At 39.9% G+C, this 24,106-nt stretch overlaps 1 protein-coding gene across 1 annotated transcript in view; it reads left to right on the top strand.

Annotated features, from left to right (window-relative positions):
- PLXNB2 (plexin B2) overlaps positions 1-24,106 on the top strand; it is a gene marked incomplete at its 3' end in the record, with an annotated part of 59,622 nt that overhangs the window by 6,250 nt on the left and 29,266 nt on the right. Inside the window, exons 4-12 of the mRNA XM_009073614.1 lie at positions 3,153-3,253; positions 5,364-5,490; positions 7,183-7,333; positions 9,985-10,099; positions 10,836-10,938; positions 11,411-11,512; positions 16,766-16,858; positions 18,068-18,149; positions 23,359-23,531. Coding sequence (XP_009071862.1) covers positions 3,153-3,253; positions 5,364-5,490; positions 7,183-7,333; positions 9,985-10,099; positions 10,836-10,938; positions 11,411-11,512; positions 16,766-16,858; positions 18,068-18,149; positions 23,359-23,531 — 1,047 coding nt within the window. The remainder of the gene's footprint in view (positions 1-3,152; positions 3,254-5,363; positions 5,491-7,182; positions 7,334-9,984; positions 10,100-10,835; positions 10,939-11,410; positions 11,513-16,765; positions 16,859-18,067; positions 18,150-23,358; positions 23,532-24,106) is intronic.

Consider the following 24,106-nt stretch of genomic DNA (forward strand, 5'->3'; position numbering starts at 1 on the left):
GTGTGTGCTGTGACCATCTGCTGCCCTGACAGTGACATGGCATGCAAATGGGAAATGCTCTGCAGCAGTAGCACAGGGAGAATGAGGGGGGCTGTGGGGAAAACAGTGCAAGAAGTATATTTTCTGACTGTTTTATAAAAGAATGAATATAAATTCCTTCTGCAGGAATGTTATAGTCTAGCTGAAGGTTTTGAGCCTAGGAAACACCTGTGACCATCTGCTGCCCTGACAGTGACATGGCATGCAAATGGGAAATGCTCTGCAGCAGTAGCACAGGGAGAATGAGGGGGGCTGTGGGGAAAACAGTGCAAGAAGTATATTTTCTGACTGTTTTATAAAAGAATGAATATAAATTCCTTCTGCAGGAATGTTATAGTCTAGCTGAAGGTTTTGAGCCTAGGAAACACATTGGAAAATATGCCAGATATGTGACTGATAAAGCATTTACTAATATGGCAGTGTGTGAGAGAGGTTACTATTTTTTTTTGAGTAGTTGATTTGGCTTCTGTTCAGATTTGAAACAGGACTCCAAACTTCTATGTTGTCCACAAAACTCTCAATGGCCTGGCACCCCATTTGACAAAGTGGCATGTGATGTAAGAGCTCTGAGGTCCACACCAGGCCATGGCATGTGCTGCTGGGCAGTGTAAGAGATAGCAGCAGCCTTGAAGGAAGACAAATTTTCTGGTGACAGTCTGCTTGAACTGGTAGAATTTAGAAAAGGCCACAGACAAATTTTTCAGACAAAACATGCAAAAAAATCATTCCATCTCTACAAAACATTTAAATTTAGAAAGCAGCAAATCCCTGCCAAAGAAAGGATTTCAGTTTAATCTTTTCTAAGTAGCTCTCATAGACACTGCAGTTTCTGAATAATGTGAATAATAGTTTTCTTTTAAAAAACCTGTTTAGCTTAAACATGAATAGCTAGTTGGGAGCTCTGTAATGGCATTACATTACTGTCATCTTCAGGAGTTAATTACAATGAGCAGTCCCACCCACCTTAAGAAGCAGATAGACAGGAGGAGAATGGAGGCCTTCAGTGCTGGGAGAAACGAAGCAACATAAGCAAGGGGAGGAGAATAAATGCTGAAATCCTGGGTTAAGCATGGCTGTGAGTTGTGGGAATAGAGATATCAGAAACCTGCTTGAGGAGTTTAAATGAGTTAGAGTTATTTAAAATAAGGTAAACAATAAAGGTTAGCTAGCTGCACTGATAGGCATGCATGCTGCTGAGCTACCTGGCAGAGGCAGCCTGCCTCAGCATTTGGAAATAAATTCCATGGGCTCTGTAAGCACTTTAGCAAAGTGAACGTGGTGATGTGGTAGGTGATAACTTGAAGCAACCTTTAAAAATTAGATTGAGAGAAATACAAGAAAGAACAATACAGAAGAGCCATAGTAAGAATCAACCTCTTCCTTTCCTATTTCACTTCTCCTTCCACATCTTCCAGCTTCTGCTGTGGTGTCAATAGCAGTGAGTGGCTTGGAGCAAATGCTTTCAAAAGTCAGTCCCCTCTGTTCCCAGAGGTTGGACAGAGAGCAGGAGAAACCCTTTGCATCTTCTTGGGGCCTTGGAAAGGAGGCTAGCACTCCTGCAGTGCTCAGACTGGTTCATTGGAAGTGTACATCACTGGCAGGATCCCAGATTCCTTATGGTACATACCTTACTGGGAGGAAAGCAGGAGACTGGCAGTCAGTCACTAATATCACTAGCTTGTTTCTTGTTTTAGTTTTTAACACTGTGTTTTAGATTGCCAATTTAAAAATATCTAAAATTAGTTTCTTTGCACTTTGAAACTAGCTGTAAAAGGAGCTGCTGTTTTGGTTTGTTTGTTTGGGTTTTTTTAAATCATTAAATTCATTTAAAACTTTCAGGGTCAGCAATCTCTAGGGCTTGTTTCTCCCTGCCAGATTTATAGAAGAAATACTCTGTCATTAAAAAAAGCCATTGGCTGGATATTAAATTACTCATGGGTACCAGTTAGTGAAACAGAGTGCAAGTAACTCAGCTCCCGTTAGCTAAAAAGAAGAGAATGCTGAAAAGGTAACCCCCTGTATTAATAAATGCAAGAAAACTGCACAACATTTACATTTTCCTTAACTGAGTCATTTTCCTTAACTCTCCGAATGTGAAGAAAAGACCAAACTCAGACTGTCAAAGTAGCTTTGTAATTGCCAGTTGTTTTACATGAGATGATAAGGTGGAAAAGAGAAAGTCTGCATCTCAGAATTACTGGTGCTAGACTTTTTGCTCTCTTTAAAACATAGTCATTAACAGGTAGATGTATGTGCTGCTCTATTCTTACATCATTTCAGCAGCGTAGCTAAGAGAAATGGCTCCTTTTTCATGCACCAAAGAAAGACAAAGTTGTTTATTCTCAGCACCAAACGAAATCAAAACCAGAAGCTGTATATTTACTGGGGGAATGAGACGAGAGAACTGATGATGTTCTTTTCCCTGCTGCTTCCTGACATAATTGTTTCCATTTTATTTTGTGAATGTATTCCATGGTGGAGGGTTATGCATGGAGAAGGGCAGTAACCCAAAGCACCCTGATTCTCTCATGTGTGCAGACTTTGTGGAATGCCTTGTGGCTAAAAGTGCCACTGGTGGTTGCATTTCCAAAGAATTTTATCTCCATGCTAGTGATATGGAGGGGAGAATATTCTGTCTAAAAAAATTATCTAGCCAGTACCAAGTTAGCATTTTGAAAGTATCCATCCTGCAGTAGCTGTTTCTTGAATCCAGAGTGTTGTTGATGCAGTTGCTGTCCTGAGGTGGCTGCTGTAATGCAGTTTTCCAAAAGTAACATAACTGGTGGAACTGAAAAGCTCAATTTTTATAAGACGTGCTCATGATTCTTGATTATAACAATGTCCCACATTACTTTGAAGAGAGATTATTTAATATTGGAGTGGAATAAAGAAGGAAAAAGTGCACAAATTTGGACTTTGTTAAGGGAGAAAAAACCTACCTCTGTTTTTGTATGAATTTTGTTACAATCAAGCTGAGCTCTGATGACACTAATATAGGATCAAGTTTTCTGCTGCCACAGGCAATGATACTGTACAGCTCAGTCCACAAAACTTTCTGTCTCCTTGTGCCTGCTGCAGATGTGTTATGGTTTGCCTTTCTTTGGGTTCTGCAGGTGCACCGGTTACCTGTGCAGGACTGCCACAAATACTCGGATTGTGAGAAGTGTGCTCAGGCGAGGGACCCGTACTGCGGCTGGTGTGTGCGAGAGGGCAGGTGAGTGAGTGCTGCCGCTGTTTGCTGGGGGCAGGCAGTGCAATCGCTCGAGTTTTGACATGTGCTGCTCAGTGTTTGGCTCCCAGCTCTTTGTACTCAGCCTTACACTCCTGTCAGTGATTTAATTTTGTCACACAGACATGGATATCAATATTCTGTGCACACAAAGAGTCCTCATTGACTTCCGCAGATTTGATTAGTTTGGGAAAACATATACTTTTCTGCTGGTACTGAGAATGATTATACATCTTCTAACTGTATGTTTTATCACTCTCCAAACTGTATGGTCAAATGTTCTCCCAGAAATTAAAAGAGTGCTTCCTATTTCAAGTTCATAAAATATAGTGTGTATTTTAAGCAGAGCAGAAAACTGTAAAAGAGAACATAAAAGAAAAAAAATGTTCCGTGTCAAAAATAAAGTGTATAGCTCAAATACTGGTTTTATATAAACATCGTCTGTCAAGACACGTAGCTACAGGGAACACTCACCTACCTGTAAGAGAGCAGAATGTGGCATTTGGCTGACTATCTGCAGAGGTTCACTGAATTAATATTCAAACACATGTAAACTAGGACAGCACTGAACAGCTCTGGAATGTCTCTTCTTTGCACTCTGCATTGATTGGAGTGCCAAGAGGGAAGAGCAGTCCTGCAGTTCTCTTTTTGACTACTAAATTAATTAACCCCTTGGCATGAGTGGTTGGGAATTAGTGATTCTAACTTCTTGCTGTTGGAACAAAGGGGTTGTTTAATTATAATATGCAGATGAATTTTGGGCTTCTAGCTTCCTGCCTGAAAATATGAACTATCACATTAGGTTACCTATCAGCCTGATGTAGCATAATACGGAGCACTGCGGAGAAACTCGTGCATGCAGGTTTATGTAATACACTGTAACTCTGCCAGCATAGGTTTCAGTGGATGAAACCTGGGGATTTGGAATATAAACCTTGGAACTCCTCCTGGCTGCTGGGAGTTGAAGGCCATGTCATATATCATTAAAAAAGCCAGTTTTCCCGAGATTTCCCTTCAGGTTTGTGATATGACCACTGACCTCAATATCTCAAAATATTAATGGTTCCTGAGAACAGACAAACATGAATTTTCACTTTTGCTATTATTTATTTCCAATGGGGAGAAAAAACTGTTTCATTTTAAAGTTTAAGTTCTGTCTCATGATCACACGCAGCACATAGTGAGTTTACGGATATGTTACATGAATGTAGACTATGTATGTAAATTATTTGTTTAAAGGAGGATTGACAGAGCTGGGCAGGCATTAAAGCCCCCGATTAATTAATAGTGTGCTACAGCAGCCAGAGATCCTACAGCATTTTCTCCTAAACTTTGCACAGAATGGAAAGAATACACGGGACTGTCCCCATACAGACAAACAAACTTGTGTAGACACATGTGGATCTTCTGTGCTGCAGCATCTCTTCTTCCTGTACTCGAGCAGGGAAAATCTCCCAGTATTTTTGGTGAGGCTGCACAACTGCTTGTCTTCCTGTAATTGTGACAGTGCCTTGGCAGGGAGAGGTCTAAATAGTGGCAGGAGTTAGTGAAAACGTTCACTATGAAAGTAACATTTCTAGTGCTGTGGTTTGACAGAAGCTCTCTGCAAGCTTGCATGCCCCCAGCAATGCTCCTCCCTTGCATTTTACTCTGTGTTGTGTCTTAACACCAGCAACACATAGGTGCCTGCCATATGACCTGCAGAAAAACAGGCTGTGCCCACTGATTCAGGATGTTGTTATGTATTACAATGAAGATTAATCAGCTTGATTTCAGATGATCAACGGAACCATTGCCTGATGGTTCCTGTGCTAAATATTACTGCCTTTATATGGATTTGGGTTGTCTGATTCAAGGTGGTGTCCAAAATAATGTAGGCACTTGCTTTTGACACCTCAAACCATCAATAGTTATTGCATCACTTATTCTGTTTAAAATTCTCTAATAGCAACACTGCTAGTCAATATTAAAGCAAATTTGTAGTCATCTTGTGTTGCAATTTCAGTCTCTAATCCTGAAATTGTTGTGTAGTTCAGAGAAAGCAGAATCCAGCTATAATATCACATTTCTTTGGTTTCTGTTCTTTTTTTGTCAGGTGCACAAAGAAGGCAGACTGTGGAACAGCTGATAAGGAGAACCACTGGCTGTGGAGTCCAAATGGCACATGTGTGACTATCATTAGTGCAGACCCTCTAAACATGAGTCGCAGAGCCCCTGCTAAGGTATGACAAGGAAACACTTTGCCTACATTTTCTTAAAGCACATTGTTGCAATTACCAGGAAAATGAAAATCTGCATTTCTTTATGCACCATGGAGACTAGGAATAGGATATTGTTTTGGATGTCTCAGTCTCTGGCATTTCCCACAGTGCTCTTTCTGGCCTGTTCTTGCAGGTTGCAGTTCACATTTTCTTCTCCTTTTGACCTTCTCTGTAAACCAAAGTGATGCACTAATATGGATGATAAAGAAGAAATGCTCCTTTTGACCTTCTCTGTAAACCGAAGTGATGCACTAATATGGATGATAAAGCACTTACACTTATCTGAATATTATGAAAGTGTTGCACAATGTTGTATAACCCATAAAAAGTAATTGGTAGGGGAGAATTCATGCTGCCCTTTGAGCTTACTTAAGCATAAACCTAAGTAAGCAGCGAAGCCATAAGCTGTTGCTTTAAAATCAGCAGTGGATTTGCCTACACAGTGAAGTCTGTCTGGGTACATGGAGAAGGTAAATTCAGCATGCAAAATGACTCTGTGACAACAAAATTGAGTTTCTGGAGTGTGACCAGAGTGTCATAGCTTGCTCTAACTTCAAATGGAGCATGCCAGTGCAGACTGAGGACTTCCCCAGGGTGCTCAGCAAGTAAAATCAGTAAAATGATTTTAATTCCTCTTAATCAGAAATAAAGAAACTCTCATTTAATTCAGTTTAATTCCATTTCTAAATGATGTCAGCAGCATTGTGTTAAGGCCATTTCTATGTTGAATAAAGATGTTCAGTAGAGTGTAACTGGTTTCAGTGAGAAAGAGATGATTGTCATTTCTACTGAAAATGCAAAATGGAAAAAGTTAAACTGTCTAAGCAACACACCTGAAACACCAAATCAAGTACAGCATCCAAAAATTCATTTCAATAGTTTACTCTTTCCTTGTTAAGTTTCCCCATCTTATTTACTTTTAGGGTGGTCAGGCATTGAAATTGGTTGTCCAGGGCAGTGGTGGAGTCACCATTCATGCAAGTGTTTAAAAGGCATCTGGACATGGCACTGTCAGATATAGTTTAAGGGTTACAGAGGAGTGACAGGTAAATGGTTGGATTTGATCTTAAAGGTCTCTTCCAACCTTCATGATTCTATGATTCTAGTTTCTGACATGCAGTCTTTCCCTTAGGAGGTTAAGATCTCACCATTGCTCAGAAGTAATGATAGGTCTCAGTGGATTTTTGCATTTGCATTGAGTCTTAAGCAAGGCACTTTTCTGTTCACCCCTTTCAAACTCCAGCATTTCCAGACTATTCAGCCTTGTTTTCATTATTCACTAGTTACACCTAAGGTTAATGTAATTTTGATTAAGTTTGTCAGGAATTAAGTGTTAACCACTCTGTTTACTGTTGCTAAACTTGGTGCTGTCAACAGACATTTTTGTTCTGATCTAATGCATTGACAAGACAAGAGGATTTTGTATCAATCTAATTCAACAGAGACCCAGCCTGGAAAAATTCATAGAGTTATAAGAAGAAAAGATTGCCAGATGGGAAGAAATAAAAATTGAAAAGAAAAGCCATATTCTGTGATACCAGCTATATTATCATCACTGAACACACCCCAAAAATAACCCAAACCAAACCAACCAACCAAACAAACAAAAAAGAACAGTTAAAATATTTTATCCTTTTTAAATTTTGTTTCCAGGTGGAACTGACTGTAAGTCCATTGCCGGCTTTGACTGCGAGTGACAAAGTTTGCTGTACATTTGGTGAAACAATGCATACTGCTGAGTTGAAAGAAGGGGTTATTATCTGTGATCCACCTGATATCATTCCTCCAACACCAAAACATCAAGGTAAAGAAATATTGCTACCCTCCATGTATAAGAGAAGAGAACATAGCTGGCTGTTTCTAATGTGATACTCTTACATGAAATGCATGCAGGATGGTTTTTTTCCTCTTCCAGTCCCTTTTTCCAGATAGTCCGTTGCTGAACTGTCTATTTCCCATTGATGTATTTACAAGCTGTAGCATTCCCAGTGCTTCTACTAGGAACCTGAAACAGTAGCTTGGTAGATAGGTAGACTGGAGCCAGGGAGGTGCTGTCTGTGACCCAGACCGACAAAACTCAATTACTCTAATCTTAGCCTAACCACTCTGAGTAGTGGGCCAGAAGAGATGCATATGTGCTTCTACTGTGAGGTTTTTCATGTGTGATGTCTTAGTTTTGCTCTAGTCAACTGGTGGCTTGATTTCTGGTCCATGTCATAAGGCTGTCCATTCTGTCGTAAGCTTCTACCTCTTCTACTGTGTGTCCTTCAACTTCTGCAATAGTGAGCCCAGTGGAAAAATACTTGATCATATAATTAAAGACTGTATCATTCTTCTGAACCACTGATTATAGGCTTAAGGTCTGTTGCCAGCCATAATTCTTGTGCAATTTCCTAGACAGTGATTTGTTCATGCTTTAATTCATGCATCTTAATGTATTAACACATGGAATGAAACTGGTTACATAGCACTGCTTTTTATAGTTTGAAGAACTGAAAGAAGCAACAAACAAAAACCAGCTTCTCTTACAGCCTTTGATATCATGGAATCACAGAATCATTTAGGTTGGAAAAGACCTCCAAGATCATCAAGTCCAACCTGTGACCGATCACCACCTTGTCAACTAGACCAGAGCACTAAGTGCCACATCCAGTCGTTTCTTGAGCACCTCCAGGGATGGTGACTCCACCTGGGCAGCCCCTTCCAATGCTTGACAGCTCCTTCAGTGAAGAAATTAGGGAACACTTGGCCAGATTAGAACCATATTGCATAGAAATTCCCAAGCACAGAGCCTGACACAGAGCACCTGCCCTTATGCTGTAGTGGGATGCTTCCCAACCCTCTCTTTCAGCCCTTATATTTCTTGAGTCTTGACAATGGGGAGGTCAGGGCAGTGCTTGGAAGCACTTTTTAAGATAAGTTTCAATTCTGTTAAGGCTGAAACAGGTCAAAATCCAGTTTTAGTTGCAGAGAGAGTAATTATGTTAAAATATCATTGTTGAGTTTTACACTAGTTGGGATAAGTCACGGTATCAGATTATGCTGAGTGTTAAAGCAGCACTCTGTTATTTAAGGCCAATTCACATTCTCTAAATATTTTGTAGTGGAGAAGAGTAAGCCAGTCACCTGAAAATAATACGCCTCTCTGAGCTGGTTGCACAGGGATGTTCAAAAGTAATATACGGATGTTCAGAAGATCATCAGATACCTGAACACAGGCAGTGGTTCACAGAACCACAAGGTTGGAAGGGACGTGTGGAGGTCATCTAATCCAATCCCCCTGCTAAAGCAGGTTCACCTAGAGCAGGTTGCACAGAATAGTGTCCAGGCAGGTTTTGAACATCTCCAGAGAAGGAGACTTCACAACCTCTCTGGGAAGCCTGGTCTAGGGCTCTGTCACCCCCAAAGTAGAGATGTTTTTCCTCATATTCAGAGTCTGACCCCATCCTCTTGACCTCTGCCCTTAAGATATTTTTAAGTGTGATATTTGTATGTTCTTGGCAGAATATGACAAAATTCCTGGACATCCAGTGACTGTAAGAAATCCTAGCGATGGTGGAAAAGCCTGACTTACTTTAGTTGTGGTCGGTTCCAAAAGGAATAGGACATTTCTAGGAAGAATGCTTTTTTGCAGTCCTGTTGTTAGGAAATCCCCTAGCATTCCTATCAGTCTGAAATATTCAAGGGGACCAAGTGCAGGCAAAGGTAACTTCCAGCCAAGCAGCTGAAGGTCTCTTCTGATCAAGGAAAGCAGAGTTTGAAATTGCTCAATAGCTTGTGAAATAGTTTGCCATAAGGGTATAATGATTTCTGTAAAAGGTATTTCAAACAGTTTCACTGAGGAAAGCACCACTCTTAGTTTAGTAATAATCCAGACAAGAAGTACATTTGTGGAGAAATCATGTAGGGCAAACTGAAGATCACAAGTGCCTGTGGTAACCTAGCATTGCAGGCACTGTTGGGCATTAACCACAAAGATCACTTGCTTTAATTCACATGACAACGGTTTTAATTCACTAATGAAAGAAATAATTTTACATGCAGACAAATTCATATTTTATAAAGTGTTTTATTAAAAATGACTGTTCTTGTGCCAGTTTTCATGTGTTCAATTACCTCCTTACTCATTTTCCTTGTTCTTCTAGATTCTTTAAAATTCCAGCATGATGATAGCATCACTGAGAAATACTTCCATAAAACAATTCTGTAATTTTTTTCTTCCCTTTATTCTATCTCTGCTTTTTTTCTGAGAACCATGTGCTGAAAATTTTGTAAAGCTTAAAAAGGCAAAACAGAGCTTATAGACTTAAAGTCATGAGATCCAGAGTGTCAACAGTATAGTTAAATATTTGCTTATGTCCTGCAAAATAATAGAAGTATTATCATTGTATCATCTAACTCAAGAGCTGAAGAATTCAACAACCACTTGGATAATTTTTTTTTCTCTTGTGATAGATCATGTTTCAGTTCCACTTCAGTTAACCTTTGAAAAGAACAAGATATTTTTTGCATCACATACTTACCCTTTTTATGACTGTGAAGAAGCAATGAATCTTGTTGAAAATCAACCGTAAGTATTTCAGCTTCTTAAGTGTTTAGATCCTGTAGCATGGAGTGTCAGGTACCTGACAGCTGAGTTACTCAATCATTTCATAATTAAGCCTTTGGGACTTACAAAATTTGCCAGTGTCCAAATCCATTTTCTTAAATTTTAATGGAGTTTAAAAATAGTTGAAGGGTATCAGGTGAGCCAGCAACATTAAGTGTGGAATAGGAATATTCATGGCACATATAATTAAAGGCCAGTTCATTGGGTTGTCATTTCTGTAGCTCCTAACATATCTCGAGGTGAGCAAAGTGGACATCTGCTTGCCTACATGTTTACTGAAATGATAGATTGGTGCTTTGGCTTGCAGTGCATTCAAATAGGACAGTCAAAGCTGACTCTGCCCCCAGCATCTGCCCTGCTTGAGATGTTGCTGCTCCAGGGCAGGTGCAGCTAGCCCAAACCCTCTGTTCATCCTTATGTCTGAAGGCTGATCAAGATCATTTTCAGTCCTCTCAGGCTTGATCTCAAAGTTCATACAAGATGCTGTGGTTTTCTGATTTGCTCAAATATTTACAGGATAAAATAGCTTACTGGGGTTCTTGAACTGTTCTTACTATGAAGTTTTCAGCTTGATATAGTAAGGACACTGTAACAGACTGATCCACCCTCCATGATTAAATATGGAATTTCATTTGCTTTTTTAGTCAGTGGGGGAAAAGCCTGACAGTTTGTCATGACTACCATGTTATATTTGTAGATGCTATTCCTGTGCAAGCAATAGATGGAATTGCCAGTGGGACTGGAAGAGACATATCTGTGAAGAGTCCTCTTCAATACAGGATGTGATTAAACAAAATATGGTAATGTTTTAAAATAAGGTTATTGGTTTTTTATTAGAACGCTTCAATATTTTGTTTGCTTTATCTCTCATATCAGTTGGTTGAATTAGGGATTTTAAAATTATTCTAAAGTTAACTACAGAAATGTAAGGTGGGTTTTTTTAGTGACAGTGCGGGGGTGGGAATTTAAGGGTGTGATTGAGGAGGGGCAGTGAGACTGAATAACTCCTGAAAGGATATTTTTGTTCCTTTTACTATTTTGCTTCAATGGGAGGAACAGGATTTCAAGGCAGGGAAAGATAATCACCCACAGCTTTGACATATGCTACAGTCATTTTTAGCATGTCTAATTTGAAAGGGTGTAATCAAATCTGTCACTGTATTTTAAGCATGAAGTTCTTGAGAACAATCATTCTATTGTCCGAAGGCCATTGGAGCTTGTTGTGATAAGACTTTTTATTTGTAATAACATAAAAAATGTTTCTCTCCTCAGGAAGACGAATGCCCACAGTTTCTAAACCCTGACCCTCCAATAATACCTATGGAGTACCGAACAACGGTGCATTTTGAGGGAAGACATCTAGCTTACTATCAGGTAAGCAGATGAATTCAAATCTAGCTGTCATTTAAATGCCACTTAAACTGCATCCACACCCCTAAACTAAAGCTGGAGAAAATATTTTAACTACTAAATTGGAGGAGTCGTTTTAAAGGATGTAAGTTGGACCTACTGAAACACTGGACAATTATTTTTCAACTAATGAAATGAGAGAAGATTTAGGAATTGTGAATGTTTCATATCTTTTTGCTTATTAAATATTTGGGGGTTGCTGTTGCTGTTCTAGAATGACATCACTCAGTGTGCTTAGTTCAGTTCTCACCTTCAAACACAAAAATGAATTCAGATATGGAATTATTTTGGATAAAATTATATTTTGCTTTTGTGTGTGTGACCATCAAGCCAGAAGATCAGGTATTTTCCCAACCATAGCAAAGGCTTTTCTTTCTCAGTACTTGCTTCCAGAAAATAAGTTACAAAGGTTCTAAGAAGTCAGAGTTTGACCCCAAGCTTTTAATTGTTTTCAACCTATGCAATGCATAAAATGTTATTGTTAGTTGGATAACACTGATGTTAAAAATCACTTTTTAGGTGATGGCTCAAGATTTGTTCTTAGTTTCTAGTCTTTGTTTCTCTGTTGTCTTTCTGTAAATGAGAATTGATGGTAGATACACAGGGGAATTCATTGATTTCTATAACTACCAGCCATCTATCAAGGGAAAGACGGTGCTTTTCTTTTTTAAGGAATTTTTCCTTTGCTAACTTGGAGTACTATATAGTTTATAAACTCCTTCTATCACCTCTACTCCTGCCAAGGGATGGAAAAGGGTCAACAGGTTTGAAGAATAACAATGTAAGAAGGGTATCCAGAGAAGGGTAGAAAGTGATCCATAAGCATTATAACCGTATGAAGACCATGCTGTCTGTCACTGCTATATACATATATGAAGACCATGCTATGCAAACATATATTCAAATCTAAACATTTTTGCTTGAACACCTTAAAATATATGCAGACAATGAAAAGCAATTTGGTGAATTTGGTCTGTTCTCCAAGATGCCAGGACTGGTCTCTGATAGGATGTCTGGCACACAGCACTCCTCTTGAAGGCCACAACTCTCTTTGCTAAAGCCAAAACAATAGTCCAGCGATTATACTTGTATTTCTTTTGTTTAACAATGTGAAGAGCTGTTTTTCTGCATAATAGGAAAGTCTTCCACTGCTCCCTTGATAATAAGTGGAAGAGCCCATTCTCACTCAAGAGCAAATTCAGGATGGATGCATAATCTAGATGTGCTGAATTTGACTTCTAGTGAGCCCTTTTCCTCCAAGGAGGTGAAACAGCATCAGGAATCCAAAAACTTCTTCATCTAGTTTATGATTCTGTGAATAAGCACTTTTATCTTTCTGAACTACTAGTAACAAAAAGGGAATGGAAAAAAAGCTGCTTTTTTTAATCCTGTGAGGTATCAAATGCATTTAACAAAGGCAGAGACACATCCTGTGGACTGAATGTTTTGTTATGGATAGGCAGTGTTTAATAGCTTGCCTACAGACCAGATGTAGTATGCATTTATTTAACTTGGAGCTGGGAAGTCTTACAAGGAGTTCAAGTCTCCATAAGAAGTCAAGATGAATACGTAGGGCCAAGGCTGGAAAGACGGTGGAGAGCAATGAGTGTCAGCTGATGTCAGAGTAATTTTTCTTGGGTGAGAGCCATGTGGGAATGTCATCTCTGTCATGCTCTATATATCCTGGTACGGAGGTGCATTTTTAAGCCAAAATAATAATGCCTGCACTGCCAGGACTTGAACAGGCACACAGTGACTACAGCTGTATACACACACCTCTAAGTATATGTGATAACAGACAAATAAGGCATGAAATAGTTGTAATCATACAGGCAGTCATGCCTGTGGGGTCATGCTATTTGAAGCAGTAGCTTTGATTAGTGAAAGTTCATTTGAGTAAGGCCATGACTTACACTCAATGTTTGATAAACACCTCATGGAAATCAGGGTGGCTTAGGAGAAGCCATGGATGGATATTTTGTAGGGGCTGGCCTGCAGCCCAAATGCAAAATAGCATTTGGCTTCTCATCTGGAACAATTTTGCCACAAGATATGTTGGGCATTACAGTGTATTTGGAGCTAGAAGTCATGCAGCTATGAACACATTTAAGTTCTTTATTGATTAGAACACTGGTATATCCATTTTCCTCCTATTTTGCTTGCCTAAATTCTTGCTTAGACAAAGCAAAAATTAATGTTCTGTTGTCACTTTGAACTACTAGTTCTATTATCTTGGTTTAATCTGTGCTTTACTTAAAAGGACAATGCACAACCTGCCTTATCATGGGTGACTAAGTGTGCTAGCCAACACTGTGCATTTAAAAGATGAGCAGTGAAGGGCTTACATATTGAGTAGAAGAGGTGGATGGTTTCTACAATTGCTACTGCAGAGCTGAAAGTATAAGCTTACACATTTTGTAAGCACCTCTTAACTTATGAATGCTTAAAGAACAATGAATAAGTCTCCTCATGAGGGCTTCTACTGGAGAGAAATAGACTGAAAGAGGAGAAGCTGTTGACTGTTTTTCTGCCCCTCCTTTCCTGAAAGGATTTCAGTAGGAAGAAGTAAATCCAAGCTGTTGTCATTCTTTTGGGAATAACCTCATCCAGGACAGGCGGTTGAGAGGAAAGTTTATTACTGATCAGTCATATTGCATGCAATTTCTGAGAGACATTCTCCAGCTGAGTCCTTGAAAGATTGGCACAGTAGAAGAGACAGATGTACCAGCATCAAGATAACCTTATTAGCCCTCCGAAGATTTTTGTTAAAAGTAATTTCCCATTTGGATTTGTCTTTGTCGTGGTTGTCTGATGTGTAACCTGCTTCCCAGTGTTTGCTGCATGTCTCTTGCACTCAGACTGTTGTGAGCTCTGTCACCTCCTGCTCCAGAGCCTGGTATAGCAACTCCTGATTTCAATGCACTCCAGGTATCAGCTGTTAAACACACCAAAGCTCCGCTGCTCTCCCAGCACCTGCTGTGAAGCATGTGGGAAAACCTTACACAGCAGAAAAAAAATTTGAACACCTTTGAAAAATACATGTAATATTGAAATATGTGGAGTAGGGAAAACAAGTCAGCATTCCCCACCTCCACCCCCCCAAAAAAAATATTTGTAAGGAGATGCTTTAAAACTTGGAGTATACTATGTAGACATTTTCTTTTAAGCAGAATGGGCTGTAAAAGTTCAGACAAGGCTTATCAGAGCTCAGTCAGTAGCTTATTTTCTGTAAGTACCTTCTGAGAAGGATGAAATAAAAAGTCTTTTCTCCTTTATAACATAAACCTCCCAGAGACTTGAGTAAGCCCCTTTACCTGGTTAAAAAAGGTTGTGCTCCTCAGTCCCAAACCTTGGTGGGCCCTTGTGTGCACTGCCCAACCTGTCACAGTGAAGGTACAACAGGAGAGGTTTCCACTGTACTAATTAGATAAACCTAGTGGTCCACGAGTTACCAGTGATTCCATCATTGAAGAAATACCTCCAAATAAACAGAGCAAGAGGCCTAGATGACAGCAGGAGACAATGTACTTAACCTTCAGAGCAGAAAAGAGGAACTGAGTAGCCATTATTTTTTTGCCATGTGTGCCAAGACTCACACAGCTCTGGACAAAAGCAGGGAATAGTTCTTTAGGTCCACAGAAGGCATCACAATCAAGTTTTCCTGAAGTTCAGCAAGACCACTGGCAAGGTCCTGCACCTGGGTCAGAGAAATCCCCAATGTCAATACAGACTGGGAGATGAATGGATTGAGAGGAGCCCTGTGGAGGATTTGAGAATGAAACATTAGACATGAGCTGGCAATGTGTGCTTGTAGCCCTTAATAAACTTGGGGTGTGGCCAGCAGGTCAAGAGAGGTGATTTATCTTCCTCCACTCCACTCTGGGGTCCCCAACTCTGGGACATGGACCTGTTGGAGCAGGTCTAGTGGAAAGACATGGATATGATCTTAGGTCTGGAGTACCTCTCCTCAGAAGAAAGGCTGTCAGACTTGAGGTGTTTCAGCCTGGAGAAGAGAAGGCTCCAGAAAGACATTTTGTGGAATTTCAGTATATAAAGGGGGCTTATAAAAAAGATGGAGAGAGACATTTTACCAGGGCCTGCAGGGAAAGGAAAAGGGGTAACATTTTTTAATCTGAAAGAGGGTAGGTTTAGATAGGATATAAGGAAGAAATCTTTCACAATGGGGATGGTGAGACACTGGAACAGACTGCCCAAATTAGCTGTGGGAACACTATCCCTAGAAGTGTTCAAGGACAGGTTGGATGGGGCTTTGAGGAACCAGGTCTAGAGGACAGTGTCCCTGCCCATGGCAGGGGTATTGGAGTGTGATGGTCTTTAAAGTTCCTTCCCCATTTTATCATTCTGTAAATGTGACTGTTGTCTTGTCCCCAATGGGTTCTGATTTCATAAGTCTTTAACAGCAATACTGTCTGAAAATATCCTTGCTACTCGTTTCTTTCTAAGCTTCTTCTGGCAAAGCTGTTTGCACAGCTGTCCTGTGGGCAGGAGAATGACCCGGCACGGAAAGTGTCATGACGTGATGTGTTTGGTTTTTAGCCAGTTCAGTTCCTTGACTGACAGAACAGCCAAGCTGAGAGTTTTCTTGGTACAGCAAAGGTATTGGCATATGCTATGGCCTTAAGACAGGAATGAATGGATTTAGAATGTAAGGAGAATATAGGGGAAGGTGTCTAGGAGGCAGGATTACCCTTAAAGTGGTGCTGCCTTCAAAGACTGCCCTGTGAAAATACAGCTGGAGTCATGGTAAGGCAGGAGAAAGCCAGCAAGAGCTGAGATGTGCATTCAGTGCATGCCATTCCTGTGTTGCTGCTCTGCCCAGAATACCTACAGAGAAAACCTTAAAGGGCAGAATTCACACAGCTCTGTTAATAACACACATGATATGTGAAGCCATCTAGTATTCACATTTCTTGATTTTTGTTATTGCTCTCTAAAACGGAGTGCTAGATATGTTCTTGCTTTATTTGAACTGCTTGGTGTGCCCACCATGGACAAATATTGGAGGGGGTGCAGCAAAGTAACAGATTGCTCCAGCTCAGTGTTTCACTAGCATTGCTTTGGAAGATAACTCTAACTGGTTAGCCTTCTCCATTTGGTCTTAATTGCTTCCAGTGCCGAACAAGATATTGCCTGGTGATATTTTACTATGCTTAGTGATGCTATGCGAATTCTAAACTGAAATTTTCTCTTTTATAGGGTAAAAAATTTATGGTTGGAAACAGTCAATTTGAATTCGAAGCTCCTGTTGATGAATCAGATGAGGGAAAATTTTCATTCACGAGTAAAGAGGTAAATGCAAAAATATCATTCACCTACCAAATATATTCAGTTCTAAATTTTCCAGTAGCTACATGTGTCCAGAATTATACAGGTAATATGGATTTCTCTTAGAGAAGAAAATCAGCTCTGATGGAGATTCTCCATTGGCAATAGCAGTCAAAGGCAACAGCTTTAGCTCAGAGCTCCTGAGGTCTCTGCTCAAAGCCCTTGATCTTTCTCCTTGATTTCTCTATCCATGCAATCCATGGATTCATTGAACTGTCTCTGGAGGAATTCGAGCCCATTACCGTTTTATTCTCTACTTTTTATGCAATCCGGTGAAATCATTGAGGATAAAATACGAAAATTTTAGTGCTTTCTGTCTCCACATACCAATTCATTACCTTTCCCATTTTACAGCCGTAAAAATGGGAATGGTAAGAATGGTAACAGTATGTCATTGTTTCGCTACTCACTAGTTATGCTTCTTTCACTTTGGTTTATTTTATGGCAAAAGGAAATAATATTTTAAAAATAGTCTATTTACTAAGCTCAAACTTGGGCTCACAAATGTTACACTGACTTTAAACTTTGTCTTACAATCTCACTAATACTAGTTTTGAGAACTTAAGGAGCATTTATACATCATTTGTGCCTAGCACGTACAACAATAAAGCATTTGCTTTATAAAGCCTCTCTATTTTTCTTTACTATTTTTCCTTCCCAACAATTCTTATTGCTGCTGTTGTTCAACATGAGCAGAAGCTAATTCTTGGAGCACGTGAACCTTATGATTTGGCTGTAAAATGAGGAGGTTGCACTGCAAAAGATGCAAGAGACTTTCCCTCCATGTGGTGCGAGTCTGCCATGTCCACAGAAGTAATGGGGCCAGATGGTGTGGGAAGGGAGAACTCAGCAGGGTCAGCAGCTATACTTACTGCATCTGAACAGTACTTTTGCTGGTTTGATACTTACAACCAAATGTAAATTAAATTAAGGAAAGGCAAGTATTCAGATATTGCTGTCCCTGGGTACTTGAAAATTCTGATTGTGAAGGATTAGGTTCATTAAAGCATTCTTCTATAAATGTATTTGGCCAAGATGAAAAAAAGGCCATAAGGCTTGGGATAGCTTCTAAAACTTTCACAGCAGCTCTGATTATTGAGAATCATAGAAAATGCATGAAATTAACCTTGCCAAATGAAGGTATAAATATCTCTATTGTGTCATCTTTTCCAGTTCTCCTATAGTGCAAATGAGACAGTACAGCTTAACTTATCCATAAGAACAGATAAGGTCAAGATTGACAGCAAACTGATGGGTAAGTATGAAATATGGGACTAAAGGGAGGTTAACTACAGTAAACAGAAATCTATTCCTTCATAATCTGGAGTCATGTGAATAAGAATGTTTGTACATTTTACTGGTTTGAGTGAAACAATTTAATCTGGCAGATCAGAAGTTACTAATACTAATCCAATGCATTAAACATCCGTGTTGTCAGCAAGTTTGCCAATGACACCAAGCTGTGTGGCATGGTTGCCATGCTGGAGGGAAGGGATGCCATCCAGATAGACCTTGACAGGCTTCAGAGGTGGGCCCATGCAAACCTCATGAAATTCAACAAGGCCTACTACAATGACCTGCACATGAGTTGGAGAAATCCCTAGCACAAATACAGGCTGAGATATGAAAGCATTCAGGGCAGTCCTGCAGAGAAAGGTGTTGGTGGATAAAAAGCTGGACATGACCCAGCAATGTGCTCTTGCAGTCCAGAAAGCCAATTGTATCCTGGACTGGATCAAATGAAGTGTAGCCAGCAGGTCAAGGGAAGTGATTCTCTCCCTCTACTCCACTCTTGTGAGACTCCACCTGGAGTATTGCATCCAGCTCTGGACCCTGCAACATAAGAAGGGCATGGACCTGTTGGAACAAGTCCAGAGGAGGGAGGGCCACAACAATGATCAGAGGGCTGGAGCACCTCTCCCATGAGGAAAGGATGAGAGAGTTGGGGTTGTTCAGCCTGCACAAGTGAAGGATCTGAGGAGACCTTATTGTGGCCTTTTGATAATTAAAGGGGGCTTATAAAAAAGTAGGGGACAAGCTTGTATGCAGGGACCATTGTGACAAGACAAGGGGTAATGGTTTGCACTGAAAGAGGGTAGATTTAGACCATATATAAGGGAGAAGTTTTGAACAATGAGGGTGGTGAAACACTGACATAGGTTGCCCAGAGAGGTGGTAGATGGCCCATCCCTGGAAACATTGAAGGTCAGGCTGGATGAGGCTCTGAGTAGAATCATCATAGAATCATAGAATCTCCTGAACTGGAAGGGACCCAAGTCCAACTCCTGGCTTTACACAGGGCAATCTTGAAAATCACTTGATCTAGTTGAAGATGTCCCTGATCATTGCAGGGGTTTGGATTAGATAACCTTTAAAGGTCCCAACCAACCCAAACTATTCTATGATTCTATGATTTTCGAGATTGCTTTTCCTCTGAAGAGCAGTCCTAATAGCAAAGCTTCATAGTTCAAAGGTACTTAAGTAGTTTGATTATTATTGCCTTCAATGACCATTTCCCTTCCTCAATGAACTTTCCTCATCAATGTTAGAAAGGGGATCCTTCTCATTGCCTCTCATATGAACATCACCTGAAATCTCAACTTTTAGCTGTATCTCAGCTCAGACAGGTTCTGCAGTCCCTATGTCTGTTGGTAATCAGCAGGACACAGAAACATTTGGTGTGCTTTCAGCTCATTACTTTATCCATTTATTTCTATGACCAAAAAAACCAAAAATTATACTACAAAGCCTTGATCTCTGATAAAAAAATTTCTTTATGAATATAAATATCCTTATTTCTTTCAACATACAACAGTAAAGCAATTACAACTGTGAGCCTTAGGTAAGGAAGCTCCTTCAAAATCAGTGCAGTAGTATCTAGGAGCTGAGACCTCCTACCTTACAGTCCTTTGGACTGAAGTTTAGGGCAGAATATTGCAAAAAATATGAGTCAACACACTTGTTACTTGCATGATGAGTCAACATCAGGAAAACTAATACCCCAAGTAATTTCCTTTGCAGATGAAATCTTCAGAGGCTATTTTTCCAATTGTACAATATTTAAATTTATTCCCCTTCTTACTGGCATTATAAAACTATGCTTTTTAGAAGATTATCCTCATGGCTCTGTGTGTAATGTTGAAAGCACTTAAAAGAGGACCTGGAATGAATGTTATGGGGAGGTCATATTACAATCTCACACTGTCTTAATTTCCATTCCAAAGACTGTCATGCTTAAAACTGCAGAATTTTGACCAAGTATTCCCAACGTCTTTTTTCCAAGTCTGGGAAAAACATATAAAAAAAAGTAGCTATATTATTGAAGAAATGTTATCATTCAAATTGAAATATAGAACCCTTGCAAGAGGGGAATTGAAAAATTATCAACAAATGTCTCTTTTTATTATAAAAGGGATTTTTTTTTAAATCCCATTTCTCTCTGTCTTTTAAACTTCCATGCCATATGAAATCCAGAGTGTAATGTGTTTTTATGCATCTTGAAAAGAATTGGCTTTGGGTATATGGTTGCTGCTGAGAAGCACCTTTGAACCTGCCAGTGAAAGAACCCTTTCTTTCTGTAACACTTAGTGAATACTAAGTTATGATAGTGTTTTTACATCTCAAGCCATCAGGGGTTCTGAACAGTATGAAATCCAATATACCCCTTTTATCCCTTGTCCTTTTTATCAATGATATCACAGCTGGTATCTCAAGGTGATGGATAAGAGTCTGAATCTAATGAGTGGCTTGCTGCTGATACATTTAATGAGCTGATCAGTGGACAGGGGGAGTGGTTAATGCTTTAAGGCCATGGCTTTCTCCATTGCATTATGCAACTGGATGTGAAGGACATTAAGACATTGCTGTGCTGACATTGTTTGCTGAGGGATGGGATAAAAATCCCTGTCCAGCCAATGAAAGATAACAAAGTAATTCAGTAAACGTATTCCTATGCTGCACCTGCTGGCCATGGGAAATGCCAGGTTTAAGAAGGCAAGGAAAAGATTTGGTTAACAACATTACCTGTTCAAGTGTCTGTGTAATAGGAACCTTTCAGTGTGCTTGATTAAGGAAGCAACTGGTTCCTACAAAAGCAATTTGCAGCAGAGATACAAGGAAACTTTTCCTTGCCACTGTCCATGTTGTCTCTTTTGTTTATATAAGCAAACAGCAATGTACCAGGGCTGTCAGTCTGGTGCTTTTCCCCAGCACTACATTCACATCCAACATACAGAGTGGATAGCTGACACACAAACTGTCAGAAATATTTCTTGTGCTATGTTTGTTATTCAGAGACTTCTGTAACGATGTGCTCAGTTTATGAAGCAAATTATGCTACTCCTGCTTTATGCTCATTGATTCCGTGGAAATTCAAGCTATAGATTGAATCAAATGGATGCTCTTTCTCATTTATTCATTGTTAAAAATGTCAAAGTCCCTTAGTTTTGCATGCACTTCCAATGATACCTCAACTGAGTTTGTGCTGGTAAAGCTACTTGAAATCAAGTGGATACACTGATTAGAGGTAGGAAGGGTTAAAATCAGACTTCATCATTGCATTAACTCTTCAGTGTCAGGAAAATAATAAAAACCTGATACTATATTAAAGACGAGCTATGAAACTGAATGCTGAGGGTTTCAAATCTACAGCATTGAGATAAAAACTGCCCAAATGAGATTACATGCTCTCCTGCAAGTGGCAGAGAGACTGTCACCAAGTTTTGGGCATCTACAATATTGTTCATGCCCAGCAGGGGAATAAGGCCACTGCTGAAAAAATAATGGAAAGCTAGCTTTTTTGTTTTACTTTTTCATTTCAGTAGAAATGTGCCATGGTAGTCTCTTGGAATTAGATTTTAAAAGCTGCTGCTGCCGCTGTTATGTAGGAATATATCAAGTGCATTGAAATGTTAGTGGCTGGAGGGTGGTTTTCCAGTGTCCTTCCTAGAGTCCTGCTCGTATAAGGATAAAAGATTTCTTTAAATAGACATTTTTAGTGGCCTTCACCATATGTGATCTCAAAGGGATTTACCCTTGTCCACTTCTGTTTATTTCCTTTGGTTCCTGCATCTTTAAGGATGAAACTCCTTTGAAAAAAAACAAACAGTGTCACTAAGGCCACTATTTCTTCAGATGTAATGAGCACATGAAACAGCTCATCGCTTCTGGAAAAGGGAGATGTTGAGTGTCTGTCTTGTATTCCCCATTCCCATCTGTGAGCACATTTAACTCTTGAAAGAGCACAGGAGGAAACCTAGATAGTTTTCTGCTGTTCTGGTAAGTTAAGTTGATTTAAAAGAAGACTCAACAAGTGTCAGAGCCTCAGTGGCAGACGGTGAGAGGCTGTGTAGCCAGAAAAACACCAGCAAATTGTGTAGAGAAGCAGGGGGAAAAGAAAGAAGGAGCAGAAAAGAAGGGAGCAAGAAGTTTCCCTGTTTACAATAACCAGCTCACCTTTCCAGGGAAGCACAGCACTCACACACTGGGTAATCTGTACAACTTGCACACTTCCCCTAGAGAAACATGTGGCATCTTTTTAGCATGGTTTCTTCTGGGCTAGCTCTCAAGTGCATCTCCAAATGTTTTCTTGCAAGCCCGGGCTCTCTGTCTGGTGCTGAACCACCAGCTGTGTCTCAAGGCTTTCCATGTATTTGAGAAAATTCATTTTGTTCAGTGACTGTTCAGGCTAGAGATTGATGGGGGCCAAAACAAGCTTAGTGTCTGGGACAGTTAGTTTGCGGTTCATCAGTAAGAGAGACACAACTGTCAGATGTGACTTCTTGGCTCAGAAAAGCTAGAACTAAACTTCACTACAGAAGGAATAAGGCATACATCAGGGTGGCAGTTTAAGACAAAAGGGAAAACAAAAGCAAGAAAATAGAGAAGAACAGAGAAATGAAGAGCTATTAGCTTGAACAAAGGACAATACTTCATTAAATGTCAACTGTCTGTTTGGTTCAGGTATGGTTATGGAAAGTCCTAAAAGTCCTGGAAACAATCTACAAAGGCAGTTCTCTTCCTTTCAGTCTGTGACTGGCAAAGGTCCCATGCTAGCTGATGTCAGTCTCTACTGACACCCATGCAGTCTATACCCTTCCACATCTGAGTTCTGGTGCTCCAGGAGGACCTGATTTTTTAACTAATCTTTGAACAGTTGTATCAGTTATTGAGGTTAGTCAAAGTAAGGACTTTGAATGTTTTGACAGTGCCTGAGTGACAAAATTATATTTGTGTTCTACTTGATAGTTTATTCACACTCTGCACATGGATAGATTTCAGGACTTTTTGTAGAGGGAAAAATACAACTTTCTCTCAACATCATTCAGGGGTTAAATACAGAGCGTACATATTACCCATGTGACTCCACTGAACTTTGTACATAGGGTTAGTTTTCTTCCTAAAGCACACTGAATATCCTTAAAACAGAAGGAAATGCCTAAGTGCATTTAATGTTCATCTTTCAGTGACTCTGTACAACTGCTCTTATGGACGAAGTGACTGCAGCTTGTGCCTTGCCGCCCACCCCGACTATAAGTGTGTCTGGTGTGAAGAAGATGGCAAGCCCAGCAAGTGCGTTTATGAAAAACTCTGTCATGCTCCTCCCACTGACACGTGTCCTCATCCAAAAATCACTCACGTAAGATTGCTTTTTTCTCTCCCTACGAGTGTATTATTTTTCAGGAGAAAGCATCCGAGCCAGTTCATACTGAAAGGCATTTTTTTTCCCAGGGTGTTAAGTAAGCCTCTGAAATAGCTGCAAGGAAATAATGTCAGTGGTGATGTGTGTGAGATTTGTAAAGATGCGAAATAAGAGACTGAATGGAGTCTTTGAGACTCCTTGTTTTTCAAGCCTTGTTCTCACTGTGCCAGAAGCCACTCTAGCAGTGTACTCTTAAAACATGGCACTTGATTCTTGGGAATTAGCATGAGGGTTTTTTCTCTCCTGAAGTCCTTTCTATCTCAAATAAGTCTATAAGGAAGGTTCACTGCTCCTGGAACTACAAGCACTTAGCAGACTCATTTACAGGCTTCAAACTTTTAAACAGTATTTAATAAGGGAGCAGGTTATTTCTGCATCACAATGTGTTTTCCATGTGTCAGTGATATTTTCCAGTCCACAGCAGAATCAAACCTGAGCCTGTAGGAGTTGAATGTAAGAAACAGGGGAGGCCAAATATGCATCCCTGCTCTGTGTTTGGAGCATTCACCCAG

This window comes from Acanthisitta chloris, unplaced genomic scaffold, assembly GCF_000695815.1.
Source record: "Acanthisitta chloris isolate BGI_N310 unplaced genomic scaffold, ASM69581v1 scaffold20604, whole genome shotgun sequence".
In the NCBI taxonomy this organism is placed as follows: domain Eukaryota; kingdom Metazoa; phylum Chordata; class Aves; order Passeriformes; family Acanthisittidae; genus Acanthisitta; species Acanthisitta chloris.